We start from the raw sequence: 14,753 nt of genomic DNA, 5'->3' as shown, positions 1-14,753 counted from the left end.
GAGTTAAGGATGGCAAAGGCTTTCGTGGGATAAACTGGCAGAAGCACAATATATGTGCAGGCTACTCCAAAAGCAATGCCTCCGATTTATTTTCAGAGAAACTACAACAGGTAGAAAGAGCACAATAACACTAATTGATAGAGCAAATTCTCAGCTACAAGACACAGGTTTTCAACACAGCTACCACCATTAGCTGTGCATTTTTGCTGGTGATGAACAGGAGCCTGTATGCTGCACTTGTATAAGTCTGTACCAGAGGAGATGCCCGCTGTCGCTATTGCCGCAGCTGAAACACACACTTACTGCCTCGCTGTGCTCACATCCACTGTTTGGTGGCCATAAATATTCAGCAAGCAAGCACACACTGCCATGCCAGACACCATTCTGTCAGACTGCCCCTCTGCTGCCATCTGTCCTACAGCAACAACATGTAATGGAATACTGGTGGGAAGGTTCAGCCGTTACTTCCATATCACCACCATCTGCCTTTGACATCATGAACCAACACAGTAAAACAGGAGGCATTCTTTTGGAGCAGCCCTCCAGATGAGGCATTGAGCTCCAAATCGTTCTGCTTCTCTCTGCGGAGTCACCGTAGGTACATCACCTCTTTTAACCTTGCAAGGGTTATATCCTTGCAACACAGCTTTCTCTTGAGCATGACAGGAGTGTGGAAAATAACTATAAAGATATAAAGATTAGCTAGTGAATAGCACATCTTGTATCCTTGTGGTTTAGGGGAAAAAAAAAAACAACAAAACTTTGTAATGGAAACAGAGCTATGTGTAAGATGGATTTTGGTTCTGCTATGTCCTTCTATACGTTGTCAAAGGAAGAAGAAGAAAACCAAACTTCAAGATACTTAAATAAGTGCCATTTATGTTTAAATAAACAAAACAAAACAAAAACCAAAAAATGTATTTGCTTACTCTAGGATTTTGTAGTGAGTTAAAGACAAAATAACTGTAGGCCCAATTATTCACAGGAATATTAATAAACTGTTTACTCAGCAAGGGACCCTCTCTCAGAAACAGCTCCTGTTAGAGGCTTCAGGGCTCCCACACTTAGCATGAGGAGAGAAAAAACTGCTCACCTGCTGGCCACATGTCAGTGGAAACTCCACAACACAACTTGGTGAGCTTGTGTGAACCTCATCAACCACAGCCACGCAGACCGAGATGGCATTCCCCAAATGTCCCTGCTGTCAGCCCTTTCTCTGCTCTTTTTTCCCTTTCCCAGGCACTTTAAGCTACAGACCCTGCCTGGCTACAAAATGTCTTTGATATACCACTTCACCTTAAAAATTTATAATAATGGCTCCCCAAAAGAACAACAAAACCAACAAACCTTTGCAATTGGCTGAACTATGCTTCTCTATGCTCCTGGCATTGTCTGGCCTCCCTGCACCTTTCTGTTGAATCTCTTTCACTGGATTTGCTGTTAAGTCACCAAATCACTCTCAGACTGACCTCCTGCTGTTTTCAGCCTCATGGGGTTAGCAGTATTAATAGCTTAGAGCAGTATCTCTGACCACTTCACAGCAACCCCAGCAGATGTTGAACCAGCCCTCTTTCATAGTGACCCTGCTCAACAGCACTTACTGGTTGAAAGCACATAAACACTGAACATCTGTTCATTACCAAGTGACAGCTATTTGTCATCCTGTGGCATGTTGCTGCCTCATCAGCTAGCCAGTTGGGCTGCTCTGAGCCCAAGGACTTTCACATGCTAGGATTAATACATTGGCTGTTCAGCCATAATAATGTGTAAATAATAAATTTGCTACTCCTGGTTTCTGAGTTTTAAGTCAGCACAGATTACGTGAACACATTTGTGCAAGCGAAAGCATGATTTTCCTCATTGTATCCTGTGATACGGGGGCTGCTCCAAAAATAATGCCTTCTATTTTATCACATTGGCCCTTGACATCAGAGGTGGATGGTGGTGGTGCAGCAGTAGAGGTTGAATCCCCCCCACCAACATTCCATTCCATTTTGTTGCCATGTGACAGATGGCGGCAGAAGGGCATCTGACAGAATGGCATCTGACATGAAAGTGCGTGTGAAATAAAAGTGTGTTACGGAATTCATTCATGTGGTAAAGTTCGCACCCACTGACATTCGTAGATCCTTGCTGAGCATTTATGGAAACCAAACAGTGGATGTCAACACAGTAAGTCATGGGTGGAGTGCTTTAGCAGTGATGACAGTGACAGTGATCGCATCCATCAGCGCAGAACTTTATGAGTGAGGCATGTAGGCTCGTATTCATTGCTGGCGAAAATGCTTAGCTAATGGTGGTGACTATGTTTTGTAGCTGAGAATTTGCTCTATCAAATATTGTCATTGTGCTCTCTATATCTGCTACAATTTCCACGGAAACAAATAGGAAACATTACTTTTTCAGTGACCTATGTATTTATTGATTCTGTATTGCTTTCCACAGGTGTTAGCTTGTGCTGCCTAGAGCACAAGATATATAGCTATTACTTAGCAATTAGCAAAGAAGTTGGCTGTGGTATGTCTTTGGCTCAGCATTTCTCTGCACATTTCTTGCACTCGTGTCCATAATGCTGGCTATGCTACCCTCTTGTCTCTAATACGCCAGGCATAAGTACCTTTTGCTGAAACTGGAATTCTTGTATTATTCTATGTGATGTATGATGTCCTATTTACCATAGGGAAACAGTATTTGAGCCAACTTATGTAGAGGGTTTCTGTCTATTCTGCTAATATTTCTTCTGTCTCACTTGCTAGGCATGTGTGTGACTAGCTGCAGTACCCTCTGAGTTTCCATACTGCTGATCTCAGTGCAGCTAACTGCTTCTCTGATCACTGTTATGCTCCTTGTCTGTCTCTGAGCTTCCCAGTTCACCTGACCTGACAGAACCTGTGCTCTGTGAACTGTTGGGTTTTAATTTTAGCTAGTAAGCAAAAGCATGGACACAACTGTGAGCTATATGCTCTCAGTGACCCTGTACAAGCAGAGCACCTAGATGACATAGCCTCAGCTCATCTCTGATGCTCACAAGACAAACCACGTCAAATCTTAGCTGGTAAACGTTTGTCTTGACAAGATTTTTCAAGAATTGGTTCCTGTGAAATACAAAAAAAAAAAAAAAAAAAAAAAAAAACACAATACAAAACAAACAACAAACAAAAACAAAACAACAACAACAAAAAACACAAACCATGCTACATCTCGGGGTATGCCAGAGCCCAGAAAAATCAGAGGATTATGTATGTCTGTGGTGTCAATGCTCTTAATATTACTTCCAGTTTGGGGCTGTGCATATCCTTAATCTCCTGCCCACTGGCAAAGTCTCCAGTTCCATCTCTCGTAGACAGTCCTCACTGCTACAGCTTCCTCCTCTTCTTTTGCCTTTAGGACTGCTTTGACTTTCATTTCTCTTCCTCTTTTACTTCCATATCCTCGTTCCCTCCCCTGTGCAAAGCACGCAGAGCCTTCCCCCAGGCTCAAAGAGTAAATGCAGCTCAAAGTCGTAGAATCATAGAATCATAGAATCATAGAATCCTAGAATGGCTTGGGTTGAAAAGGACACAATGATCATCTAGTTTCAAGCCCCCTGCTATGTGCAGGGTCACCAACCACCAGACCAGGCTGTCATAGCTTAATTTAAAAACTGTGACACTGCTTAAGCATTCTTTGAAAATCAAAAAAGAGCCTCCCTGAAAACAGGGCCTCACCAAGTAAATAATATTTTCTGGGCTGGTCAAGATGTGTGATTGATCTAAAGAGATTACTGTTAAGACTTACATTGCTAACTGAGTAATGAGCCTTCATCTAATCAAACATTCCACACATTTGCTGTCAATGTACTATCTGTGTTAAGTGATTAGCACGGCCTCAGTGAGGGCAGCTTCAGTGATGTTTGTACATTTAAGCAGTTAATTTTATTTTTTTTTCTTTTGAGATGATGCTTTCTTTGTAATTAAATTTGAAAATAAAACCAAGCATCGGTGAACTCAGTGGCAAATCTCCCACCAGCTTAATTGGCATCAGAATTCTCTGCATGTTTGAAATAATTCCAGCTTTCTAAATCCTTATTTAAAGGATTATTGCTTGAGTAAGTCTTTTATGGTTATGACCAATATGGACATTAATAAAGGATGATGAAAACCTCAGTTACAAAGAGAAAAAGGCTGAAAACTATTAAGTCTGTGCACAAATCCAGTTTTATTTCAGTTACCTGAAAGGACTTCAATAGCTACACAGAACACTTTGGAAACCGGACATCAGCTGTGTTAAGTATGATTAGTCTTATTAAAACCCCAAATCTCTGCCCAGTTTTGAAAATCATTGTGCATGAAGCATTTTGCTGCTCCTATTAAAAACAAGATCTGACAAATGAAATTGTAAAAAAAAAAAAAAAGTAAAAAATGCACAAAACTATCAAAATGGCTTAGATCATTAAAACCTAAAAGTGTTAATAAAAAAAAAAATCTGCTAATTGTATCTAGTGTACTACTCATAGGTACAAGTGACTGGAAGCTTACAAGTGTACGTGGTTATTAATTACGCTGAGAATTTACATACATCTAGGCCTATTAAGTAGTGTCAGATGATGTTTAAACCCTATTTCTGATACTCTCAGTGTGCTAAGAGAAGCAGAATCAAAAGGAGGCTAGAATCAGAAAACAAACTACTTAATTCTGACTTGGCAGTAGCCAAGGAAAGGTATCTAACCTCTGAAGTAGTTGATGGCACTAGCTGGCTTAGTGTCCCGTGATCACCATTCACTCAGGGAAAATGGGGGTTTGCTGGAAGCTGCCCTAGTGTACATCCACGCACAAAGTATACAAAGAGCCACATGAGTCTTCTGTCCCTGGTTCAACATTCAGCAGGTCCTGTGCAAACGCGTGCTGGTGCTCCTCAGTTGTTCTCCTGTGGCATTGCCATGGCCTGCAAGTGAAAAGGACAGGTTGCTGTTTCAAGGAAAGAGGCACTGACTGTCCTTGTTCATGGTGTACTAGTTCTCTGTACTGCTCGCGAGGCATTCCACACGTTTTATAGAGGGTGCTGTGAACACGATCAAAGCAGTCTTGTCATTCATCAGCTCTGAGTGTGGCCACAAACAAGACCTTGGCCAAAAAGGCAGCTGAAGAGAGCGGACCCCTCAGGCCTGAACTCACAGCGGTCTGATGGAAGTGGGAAGTCCAGCCTGAACGGCAGGCTGTAGTGAGAAACTGCCCTCCCCAGTAAGACCAGTGGCAAGAAGAAGTGCTGGTGTGCTTTGGAACTGAAGGCACTGCCAGCTTTACCTCAGGGAACTTTCGCATCAGAACTCTTACAGTTTGCACCCAGACTGTGTCAACTCTAACTTCCATGGGCAAGGCCGTGGTAGCATAATGACATGCTATTTTAATAATTAGACCTACATAACTTATTCACCTGCAGAATTTACTGCAGAATTAATGAACTAAAACTCTAGCATAGCTAGAAAACTCCAGGGATTTATCTGAATGTTTTACTTGCAAAAAATAGGAAGCACTGAATGTGCTTTGGTTAGGCAGACTTCACTTGTAAAAGATATGTATGTGTGCTTCACATTATACTCTCTGTATTTTTAACTGATAGCTCTCTTCCTTTTGTGTTTTGCTACACAGTAAGAGAAGGAAGCCTGAGTTTCCACCAAGCTTTCCAGAAACCCTCACTCTGGCCAGGCGGCTTTGGTAGCATGAGGTCATTTAAGATGAGTGGGTGGCCCAGCCCAGACACTGCTTTTCCCCTTGCTTGAATTTCATTTACAGCAACTCATTGAAAAGACCCAGTGACTAAGATTTACCTCTGTCCAGCAAGCCAGATCCAATTCCCCTCAAAGATATAGGCATGGTCAGTTGGTTATAGATCAAGAGTAGCTAAACAGTCCAGGACTAGTTTTGCTTGCTATCTTACATTTTTCGTGTTCAGTTAACACTTAAAACAAAAAGGAAGCAAGCAAATACCAAACTCCCATATTAACTTCATTAAACATTTTTTCACATAATTTTCCCTAGAAATCTGAATTAAAAGTTTGGATTTACTTTCTCAAAGACCTTTCAAAAGTGGGAATATTAAAGTTTGTGTTTTAGCCATTTGGAAAAGTAATCATATAATGTGACAAGCTTCAAATAATTTACACTGTTCTCACTGATTACATAAAAATTCAACATGATCTTACTGAGGGCTCACTCCATTAAACTACTGAATTTCTGGCTTCTGTGAAGGGTGAAATTGTTCTGTAACTAAAAGAACACAGTCATTGAACTTCCAGTATGGCTGACCAATAAGAATCTCTTTTCTCCCCTTTTAAGAGGTTTGGTTTCCCAATGCATGGAATAGTGCTAGAAGGAGCCCTAATAAGCTCTCCCAGATGTCCTAGCACGGTTTCCTAAAGCTTATGTTAAGATTTCTATTCTACCCAGATACGACCTCATGTAGTTGCTTAAAAATGCAGACAACAGCCAACCAGCCAACTCTTTCTCAAATCATACTTTTTCCATTTCAAAGTTTCAATTTTGAAGAATTATATTCAACTTGTTAAAAAAATGCTTCAGTTCACTGTGAGTTATGAGGCTTAAAACATCTGACTTGAAAACTGATGCTTTTTGGCAGAACAGTTTATACAGGAAATGTTACACATGACTTAAAGTGGATAAAACGATCTGGCCACTTTGCTGTTTTCCATTGACTAGGTTGCATTTACCATCATTTGCTGCCTGAAGGCATGCAGCTAAGGGCCAAATTCTCATTTCTCAGCACAGAACTTATCTCCTGCTGACCAAAGGAGGTAGGCTGTTTCAGCACTCACACAAATTGGTCAACTGAGACCACAGGAAAGAAGAAATGAGGTTGTGGGGTGAGCAGCCAAATCCAGTGTCATCACTCACATGTGGCAAGTCCTCAGACTTGGTTTTCCCATTTATAAAATACGTGGCTGTGTTACCATACTCTCTTACAAAGCAGAGAACTGCACACCAGGGAGGCGCTAACAGAAAAATTGAGTGGTGTTTGGAATCAGGCTTTATGTTGATGCCAGGCATGAGTATCCCAGGAGCTCCTGCCTGAGCTGGGCAGGCCCCAGTTCCACTGGTCCCACATGTGGGGGCAAGAGTGCAGCCCTCAGCCTCAGCCCTGTGCTCAGAGCTGAGGGCTGCTGGGGAGCGTACTGCCTCCTACTTACACAGTGAGTCCTTTCTCCAAACTGGCTGTAGAAGGTCATCTTGACTTTGTGCTTGTGCCCCGTCCTCTGGTCAAAGGTGTTGCAGCTGTCAAAGGGCGGGCTGTACAAATGCAGGCTGACAGCAGTCTCTGTGTGGCTGATGTTCTCCACACGATGCAGGCCAATGGAGTCTACACAAGTTGCAGCACGAAACAAGAAGTTGAGTTAACAGGCAGATTTACTGAGATCTCAAATGTCTGGCAAAAAAAGTTATCTAAGCTTAAACTAGTGAGCAAGTCAGTTAGGCATTCCTGCACTTTAAAAGGCAGTGCATAATTCAGTGCAGGGAATCTGACTGCTGATCTCCAGCACAAGTTCCTAAATACTTCAAATCACCTTACAGCATTTCACACCTCCTATAATGCTGGATTATCTGCTACTGGCTGAGGGCCAATAGGAATCCAGACAAGCCTGAGGATAGCCATACTGTCAGTTATTTTCAAGCTATCATTTCTAAAGGAGCTCATGGTAATTTAATTTCCTCAGAGATGCTGTTATAGATCCCCTAGAAGCAGGAAAGTTCATGTTTTTTAAAAACATCAAGATGTTCTACAGGGAGGAAGTTTTTCTATTATTAATCCTTAGCCCAGTTAACAAGGACGTCAGTCATGTTAACAGTCAGCTACTTGTATCTGGGGCAAAGACATAGTTATCTTCTGTTGAAGGCATCTGTTTACTAATTAATCTTTCCAGAGTGTTAGTTCGGAGCACAACAGCCTTTTCATTTGTCTGATCTTTTGAATAAGGTGACAAATTACTAGTGACTGGCACACTTCCAACTTTAGATGAATAGCAAGCATAATTGAACTTGTAATAAAACAAGGCACTGTCTTGTTGTGTGGCTACTAACAAAGTAATGGTGCCTGCTGGAGCAACGGAGTAGAAATCAAGCAGTCACACGAAGATGTAAAGTATGAAGAATCACATCCACCCCCCAAGAGAACATTTCCATTCTACAATAAATTTGAGCTTTTGAGTTACGTAGGAGAGACCTTCTATTCAAAATCATGATCCTGCTGTAGAAACAATTCAGGCTTTTGTACCTGCACTAATTTGTTATATAATACCTACTCTGCTATTGCACAATGTTGGCATATTACTCTTGAATCCTATGGACACTTTTAACTTAGATACATTGGAAGTGTGAGCTGCAGGTGTCATTACCATAATTTATTTAGATAGAGGATGTGCTGTCCTAATTCTGTGCTCATGTAATAGAAGACTTGAACTCAACTGGGTGGAATTTAACCTCAAAGGTAAAGTGCAACAGTAGCCAAGAAGCATGCAGTGAAAACATGAAGCACATTGTTGAAGTATTTAAGGTAATCACCACTCCACCAGTGTTTTTCTTCTAGTTGTTTTTTATCTATCTGCTTTCTTAGTCATTTATTTTTAAAGCAAGCTCTCAGCCAGGAAACATGTCCGAGATCCAGACTGGCCCAGAGAAGCAAATATCAAATTTGTTTTAAACAATAGAGAAAGTTTGGATTGCACATGGAGTATAATTCCTTGCAAGGGAAATAACTGCATAGTGAGGAAGATCTACACAAGGATGAGAACCTCTTGGCAGCAGTGTGGGAGCAACCCTTTCATCAGCAGACGTGTCAAGCTCCTGTCTGTATTTCCTGCCCTGTGGATTTTGTGATTTCAGTTAACACAGCATTCCTTCAACAAAGGGCTGCAGAGTCCTGCTCTTGCTTCCTCCATGCTTAATACACAACTCAATATGAGGCTCTGCTAAGGAGCTCCAGGGCTCAGCCCCACCAGGTGCTTGCTCCAGTTTCTAAGCCATCACACAGAAGGCAGATGCCCCCATTCCCCAGGGCTTTGCCACTACTCAGCAATACTCACTGCCCTTCAACACGATGTATGATGTCTTTCATAGGATCAGACCATGATAACAAGCTGGTCACTACCAGATGGCCTTCAGCACACACAGCACGGTGATAACTACGGGTAGGCACAGCTTTAGGTATCTAGGCAACCATATGCTGGAGACTTGGTTGTCTCTCAGTGCCTGAGGGGAGGCAATCATTTTGTAAACTGAAATGCTCAAGTCTGCCCACTTGTGCTGACACTGCACTTCAGCACTACGGTCTCCTGATGGTTTGGACAATAAACCTGGGGATCAGGGCCTTTGCTTCTGCCTGCTCCATATACTTCATCGACAGCTTTTGTATTTTTTTGTCCTCGGATTTCCATTGTTTACCAAAAGGATTACTTCTTTGGAAAAAAAATTAAAAGATTAAGATGATTAAACTATCAAAACTTTAGTTCCCTTATTTCTCATGAAAGCTCTAAGTTTATAAGCAATTTCAGATATTTATTTGGGACATAGCGCTGAATGGAGTAGAGGAGCTATCTAATACATCTAAGTATCAAGCAATTGTTGCAATGACTTATGAGCGAGTTGAAGGACTATTTTGTTGTTTCACTGAATGTAAATGTGCAGCCTGTGCAGAATCTAAAGATCCCTGTTCTTTGACAGTCATGCAAAATGCCATAAGCATCATACTGGATGCAGGAAACTATTTAGAGAGCACACAAAGAAATGGGACTCAAGGGTAAGTAGTTGTCAAACAAGCTATGAGAAGAGCTTACCATTAATATAGGCACACTGATTTTCTCTCAAAACTCGCTCTGATTTCTTAGTCATTTCACCATTCCCTTTTTTCTCAGGCCATTCAAACAGAGTCTCCTTTAGATTTCCCTGGAGAATCTTCATAAAGCAGTGTGAATCAGTGTGGTCATGGATGCTGCTATATATGTGAAAAGAATAACCAAACTCAGAAGGATATGCATATTTAAGTACTGCAAACTGAACAGATGGCACAACATATAGTATCTGGACATAGCCTCAAGAATTATATGCGATTGCACATGGGTCATGCACAATAATCTTAGGAAAAGAGAAAAGAAAAAATGCAAGTACATCCAGAGGCACTAGGATATGCCTACTTAAAAACAACCTGTTAGAACCGTAGTGGGATAAGTTTACATGTAGTGGGATTTAGGGAAAAGTCAGGTATTGGTCAACATGTGATCTTGCCAGGGAAAAATACAAAGGAAGTCTAAGAAGGATGGAGAAAAACCTCTTCAGAACAGCAACTCCTGTGGGCCAAGAAACAGAACAATGCTTTCCACAGGGATCTCCAGGCAGAGGCCAGAATAAACTTGCAAATACATCTGATATTTGCAGATTCACCATGTTCCCTCCCAAAACATGGGATAAGTTAGTGACTTCCACTTAATTTCTATGCACTCTTTACTGTTGGGGTGCATAGGCAGTTACTGAATAGAGAAAAGAGTGTACTTCTCACTCTGATAAGTACAACCAGCTATAGTAACCTGTTAATTTCACTGGTATGGCAAAAATGAACAAAAACAGCAGGATTTGGCACAATCTGTGTGTTTGCTTGGTCTGTCTCCTTGCTCAGAACCATGCTTTATTTGCTACAATTGGAGATACGTGGGCTGGATTTTATTTGTTTTTGATTTATTTTTTTTAAATAGAGGACTAACTGTTAAAGCAGCCAGCAGGCTGGGGCAAAAGGAGAGGTTTCCATTCACTGGGTTGATGGAAGAAGGGGGAATCTGGCCCCTTCTGAAGCACAGTCCTATTGAGTTTCAATCAAAACTTGGTATTTGTACATTACTGTTTTCAATAAACAAACTTCTTTAAATATTTTATTTCTTCAATGAAAAAATTAGCTTCCTTACAAAGTGAAATGTCAAGAAGGCAGAGCTTTCTTCAGGCATAGAACACTTCACACATGACACATTGTCACTGTCCTTCCACAAGCCATGAGAACAATCTGATCCTCCTCACGTAGGAAGTAGAAATCTGCTTGTGGTCTCTATGTCTAGCTCGAGTAAATGCTCATTCAACTCAAACAGAGTTTGGTATAAATTACAGCCTTTGTGAGAACAGCCCAGAAGGACCAGTGGTGGTGGACTTGATTCTTACATGTCTCTGGGTATAATTTCAAGGCATCCAGTAGAGAATACCATAAAAGTTCGCTATGTGTGCTCGATTAAAGCAAACAAAAACCTCATCCTCACAGCTCCCTAGAGCTGTTTTTATATATAGAAGGCCAAAAAGCCAAAACCTGCAAGTTTTGTTATTTCACTTTGTGTTTTGGCCAATGTTTTGTGAAGGTCCCTCCATGGGACAGGTCCTTCCTTCAAGTTGTAGGACCACACAGCTCACAGGGAGGAGGTGAGGTCTGAGCCTGCGGATCAGAGTTCTCACCCAGATGTACTTTTATTGTCATGTGGCAGAGACTAGATTGAAACAACACAGGAGAGCAAAGGCTGCTTAAACTGGACCAAGTCCTGCTTCTGCAGCAAAGTGAGGCAGATCTCTCAGAAACAGCAGGGTCCATCCAACCTGCCCTACCCACAGGACCCACTGCAGTACTGGGATTAAAAACGTCCTCAGACAAAAAGGGAGCTTAATTTGGCAAAAGTAGTTATCCTAAATACTCTAAAAATGTCCATGAGGTACAGTCTAGCAAGAACCAAATAAAAAATCAAGTATTCAGGACTGCTATCCAAAATGAATAATGACCAATTCCATACTGCTTAATTTCCAGATGTTTTCTAACAGCTCGTGCAGGGCTGATTCTTTTCCTCTTCTCATTTAACAATGAAAGATACAGTAGCTTTATATCTGTTTGCTAAAGCCATAATCTTTGAATACGAACCTGCCATGTCCTTCACCCCAGCACAAGATCATCAAGTTGAACTTTCCATTTCCATTGTCCACAAGATTTCTTGTATATCTGCAATATAAAGTGTTTGCTTTTCTAACTGTACTGATATGCTCATGAAAGACAAAATTATATAAACATTGCTATACAAGCAAGCTGCAACATAAAAACCTTGTTACTGAAAGAAAAGTTTTTTCTTGGAAAAAGTGAAGTTGAACTTTAAAGCTGTTTTTGTGAAAGTACTTTTTCCTCAGAAGGTAAAAATTGGACGTAGTTAATATTTAACAATCATATTGCTTTTGAATTACATGGATAGATCAGAGTTTGGGAACTGTGAGTCTAAGACTAGAGTGGTAGACGGGATCAAATCAAAATAGTTATTGGATGAAGTCACTCCAGCAGCTGGCTTATAATTAGAAACAGAAGACTGCTATGAAATAAGAAAAATACATGGTAACATCATTCTACAGCTATTTTTTGGATATTCTTGGCTCTTTCTCGTTACACAGCATTCATTTGTATTAGGAAAAAAAAAAAAAAAAAAAAAGACATCAGGTTCTCACTTAGAGCTTTCAGGACAAGAGTATAAGAGTATACACCTCATACCATAGAGTTCTTGTGCTTAGACCCATACCAATGGGTCTAATTTCTGCAGCATTTTGCTAGCTTAAAGGCAAAAGACAAAATACTTGCTTTTAAAAGCTTTGCAATCAATCTGTATTCCAGAATGTTATTTGCTCTTGAGGTTTGAAGGAGTTTTCTGAACAGCCACACTGGTTTCCTTGCACCCCTGGCATGCCTTTCCTACTCACCACACGCTGCTGAGAAGCTCCCTGCAGAAGCGCCCTCCTTTCTCTTTGCCCAGTAAATTGCTTACCATACTGTGGCTCTAATGATTCAAGGCCTCTAGCTGTTACAGTGCAAATCACCCACTGGTTCTGTCTTAGCTGTAGTCATGATTATTAGCACTTTGCCAAATAAATCAAATTTATGCCCTTTAGAGATGCCACGCTTTTATCTAAATTATGCAAGCACAGGCACACAGAAACTGCCTGATATCAGTTGATTTTGTAATAGTTTCTTCTTAATCACACTCTACTGCAATGAAGATGGGAAGTAGATCACATTCAGAGCATAACACCTATGCCAATATGCTGCCTTTTTAGCACTCACAATCTTTGTGTGCTTTAGATAGGCGTAATTTCTCCTACCATGTCAGAGCACAAGCAATCAATGCTGGCAATGGAATGGACTCTTCAAGCGCTGTTATTTCAGTCAGCAGGTCAGGCTGCCAGGCATGCTGGCATTAGAAAGATTTCTAATCCTTACTTTCCTTAAGTTTGCAATTTGTCTCAAACAGAGAAAACACGAGATGAAGAGAGGCTAAAAACCCCAGAATGGTACGACGCGTCCACAGCAGCGAGGTCAGAAGGAAGAGTCCGTTCGGTCTGCAAGTTTCAAGGGAGATGCTCGAATAAAATCCATCTACTTTTAAATGCAAGAGAAGGGAGCCACCAGCGGCAGGATCAGCCCAGCTGTCGGCGCGGCGGATCGAAGCGCCCACTAACCGCGCCGTCCCCCGTGGACGCAACGCACAGCTTCGCCCCGCGGAGCTCCGGACCAACACCCCCCGCCCCCCGCTACATCCCCGCGCCCTCCAGGCCCGAGGGGACCTGAGCCGGGGCTGCCTCCATTGGCCGCCGCCGCCCCGCCCGCTCTCCGCCCCGGCTCGGCCCTCCGGGGGCACAACGAGGACCACCGCGCCCAGGTCGGGATGGCGGCCCGAGCCCGGCGTGCCGCCCGGAGGGGCTGCGGCGGGGGTCGGCAGGGTGGGGGTCGGCAGGGCGAGCAACGCGGCGGGGCCCCCGCTCGCCTACCTGTACTGATCGAACTGGGCGTACTGCAGCCACTCGTCGGGGTTGCTCTCGTAGGACTCCATCAGCGCCTGCACCTCCTCCACGCTGACTTTGTCCTCGGCGAAAAGCCGGTGGAGGATGCGGACCAACTCCTCCAGGCTCCCCGCCTTCCACATCTCCGTCTGCACCGGCTGCTCCATCGCCGGTCACCGTCCGCCGCGCTGCCTTGCCCGGCTCCGCCGCCCGCTTTTATGCGCCGGGAGGCACGGCGGGAGCTGCCACCGCCCCGGCGGGCGGAGGGGCCGGGCGGCGACGGGCGGGACCGCGGCCAGGCCTGCCCGGCCCTGCGGCGGCACAGGCACCGGCGGGCGGGGCTCGGATCCCCGCCGCCGCGAGCACCTCGGCCGGCGACGGCGGCCCGGGGACGGCCGTGCAGCCGCAGCTGCCTCCGAGGGAGGAGGCGGTGATTTCAGGCCGGCTTTGTAAGGTTTGAAAGAACCTGAATCTGTGCGTTGCAACCAGGAGACTCTGCTAACGATAGCAACGGCCGCTGCGTGGCTAAACGAAAAGCATCCCTTCTTTTCAGCTGAAGAACAGGCAAAGAACGAGCACATCACTTCCCTTGGTGGTATGTTCAGTGTTTGGTGATGTCCAGGTATTCAAACACAGGAAAAACCATTATGCTTCCACTGTTAATTCCAGAGACTTCAGAACTTCGATTTGTTTGGCGCAGCGTTGATGGCATCATTAGAGATGTCTTTAGATGCAACAGGAGGGGCACTTCGTACCTCCTTGTGTTACAGCTGAGTAGACTGGATTTACTTATTGCAGTTTCACACGGCAGCTGCCGTTGGTTGTAGCTCACTTATAAAGCTGCAAACAAATTCAGAGTTTTTTTCTTTAACTTCATTACAAGATTGATATTTTTTTAGTATATTCCTTTCCTGTCCTCCTCCCTTTTGT

At 43.1% G+C, this 14,753-nt stretch overlaps 1 protein-coding gene across 1 annotated transcript; it reads right to left on the bottom strand.

Annotated features, from left to right (window-relative positions):
- Positions 1-4,178: 4,178 nt before the first annotated feature.
- CDO1 (cysteine dioxygenase type 1) lies at positions 4,179-14,185 on the bottom strand. The gene is made up of 5 exons (XM_085213387.1): positions 13,812-14,185; positions 11,929-12,006; positions 9,824-9,981; positions 7,184-7,353; positions 4,179-4,923 (listed from the first exon to the last, which is right to left on the bottom strand). The coding sequence occupies exons 1-5, from the start codon at positions 13,988-13,990 to the stop codon at positions 4,894-4,896; spliced, it is 615 nt and encodes a 204-aa protein (XP_085069513.1). The 5' UTR covers positions 13,991-14,185; the 3' UTR covers positions 4,179-4,893.
- Between the last annotated feature and the right edge of the window lie 568 nt (positions 14,186-14,753).

Source organism: Meleagris gallopavo, chromosome Z (assembly GCF_905368555.1).
Source record: "Meleagris gallopavo chromosome Z, MGAL_WU_HG_1.1, whole genome shotgun sequence".
Classification (NCBI taxonomy): Eukaryota; Metazoa; Chordata; class Aves; order Galliformes; family Phasianidae; genus Meleagris; species Meleagris gallopavo.
The sequence above is the reverse complement of the archived record's forward strand: the minus strand, read 5'-3'. Positions and strand labels throughout refer to the sequence as shown.

What these genes read in the sequence shown, in the direction of transcription:
- CDO1 (XM_085213387.1), bottom strand. Translation starts at nt 13,990, where the DNA reads ATGGAGCAGCCGGTGCAGACGGAGATGTGGAAGGCGGGGAGCCTGGAG. An exon ending in GCCCAGTTCGATCAGTACAG is followed by an intron (nt 12,007 to 13,811) that starts GTAGGCGAGCGG and finishes TTTATATTGCAG; the next exon opens with ATATACAAGAAATCTTGTGG. An exon ending in TCAGTGTGCCTATATTAATG is followed by an intron (nt 7,354 to 9,823) that starts GTAAGCTCTTCT and finishes CAACTTGTGTAG; the next exon opens with ACTCCATTGGCCTGCATCGT.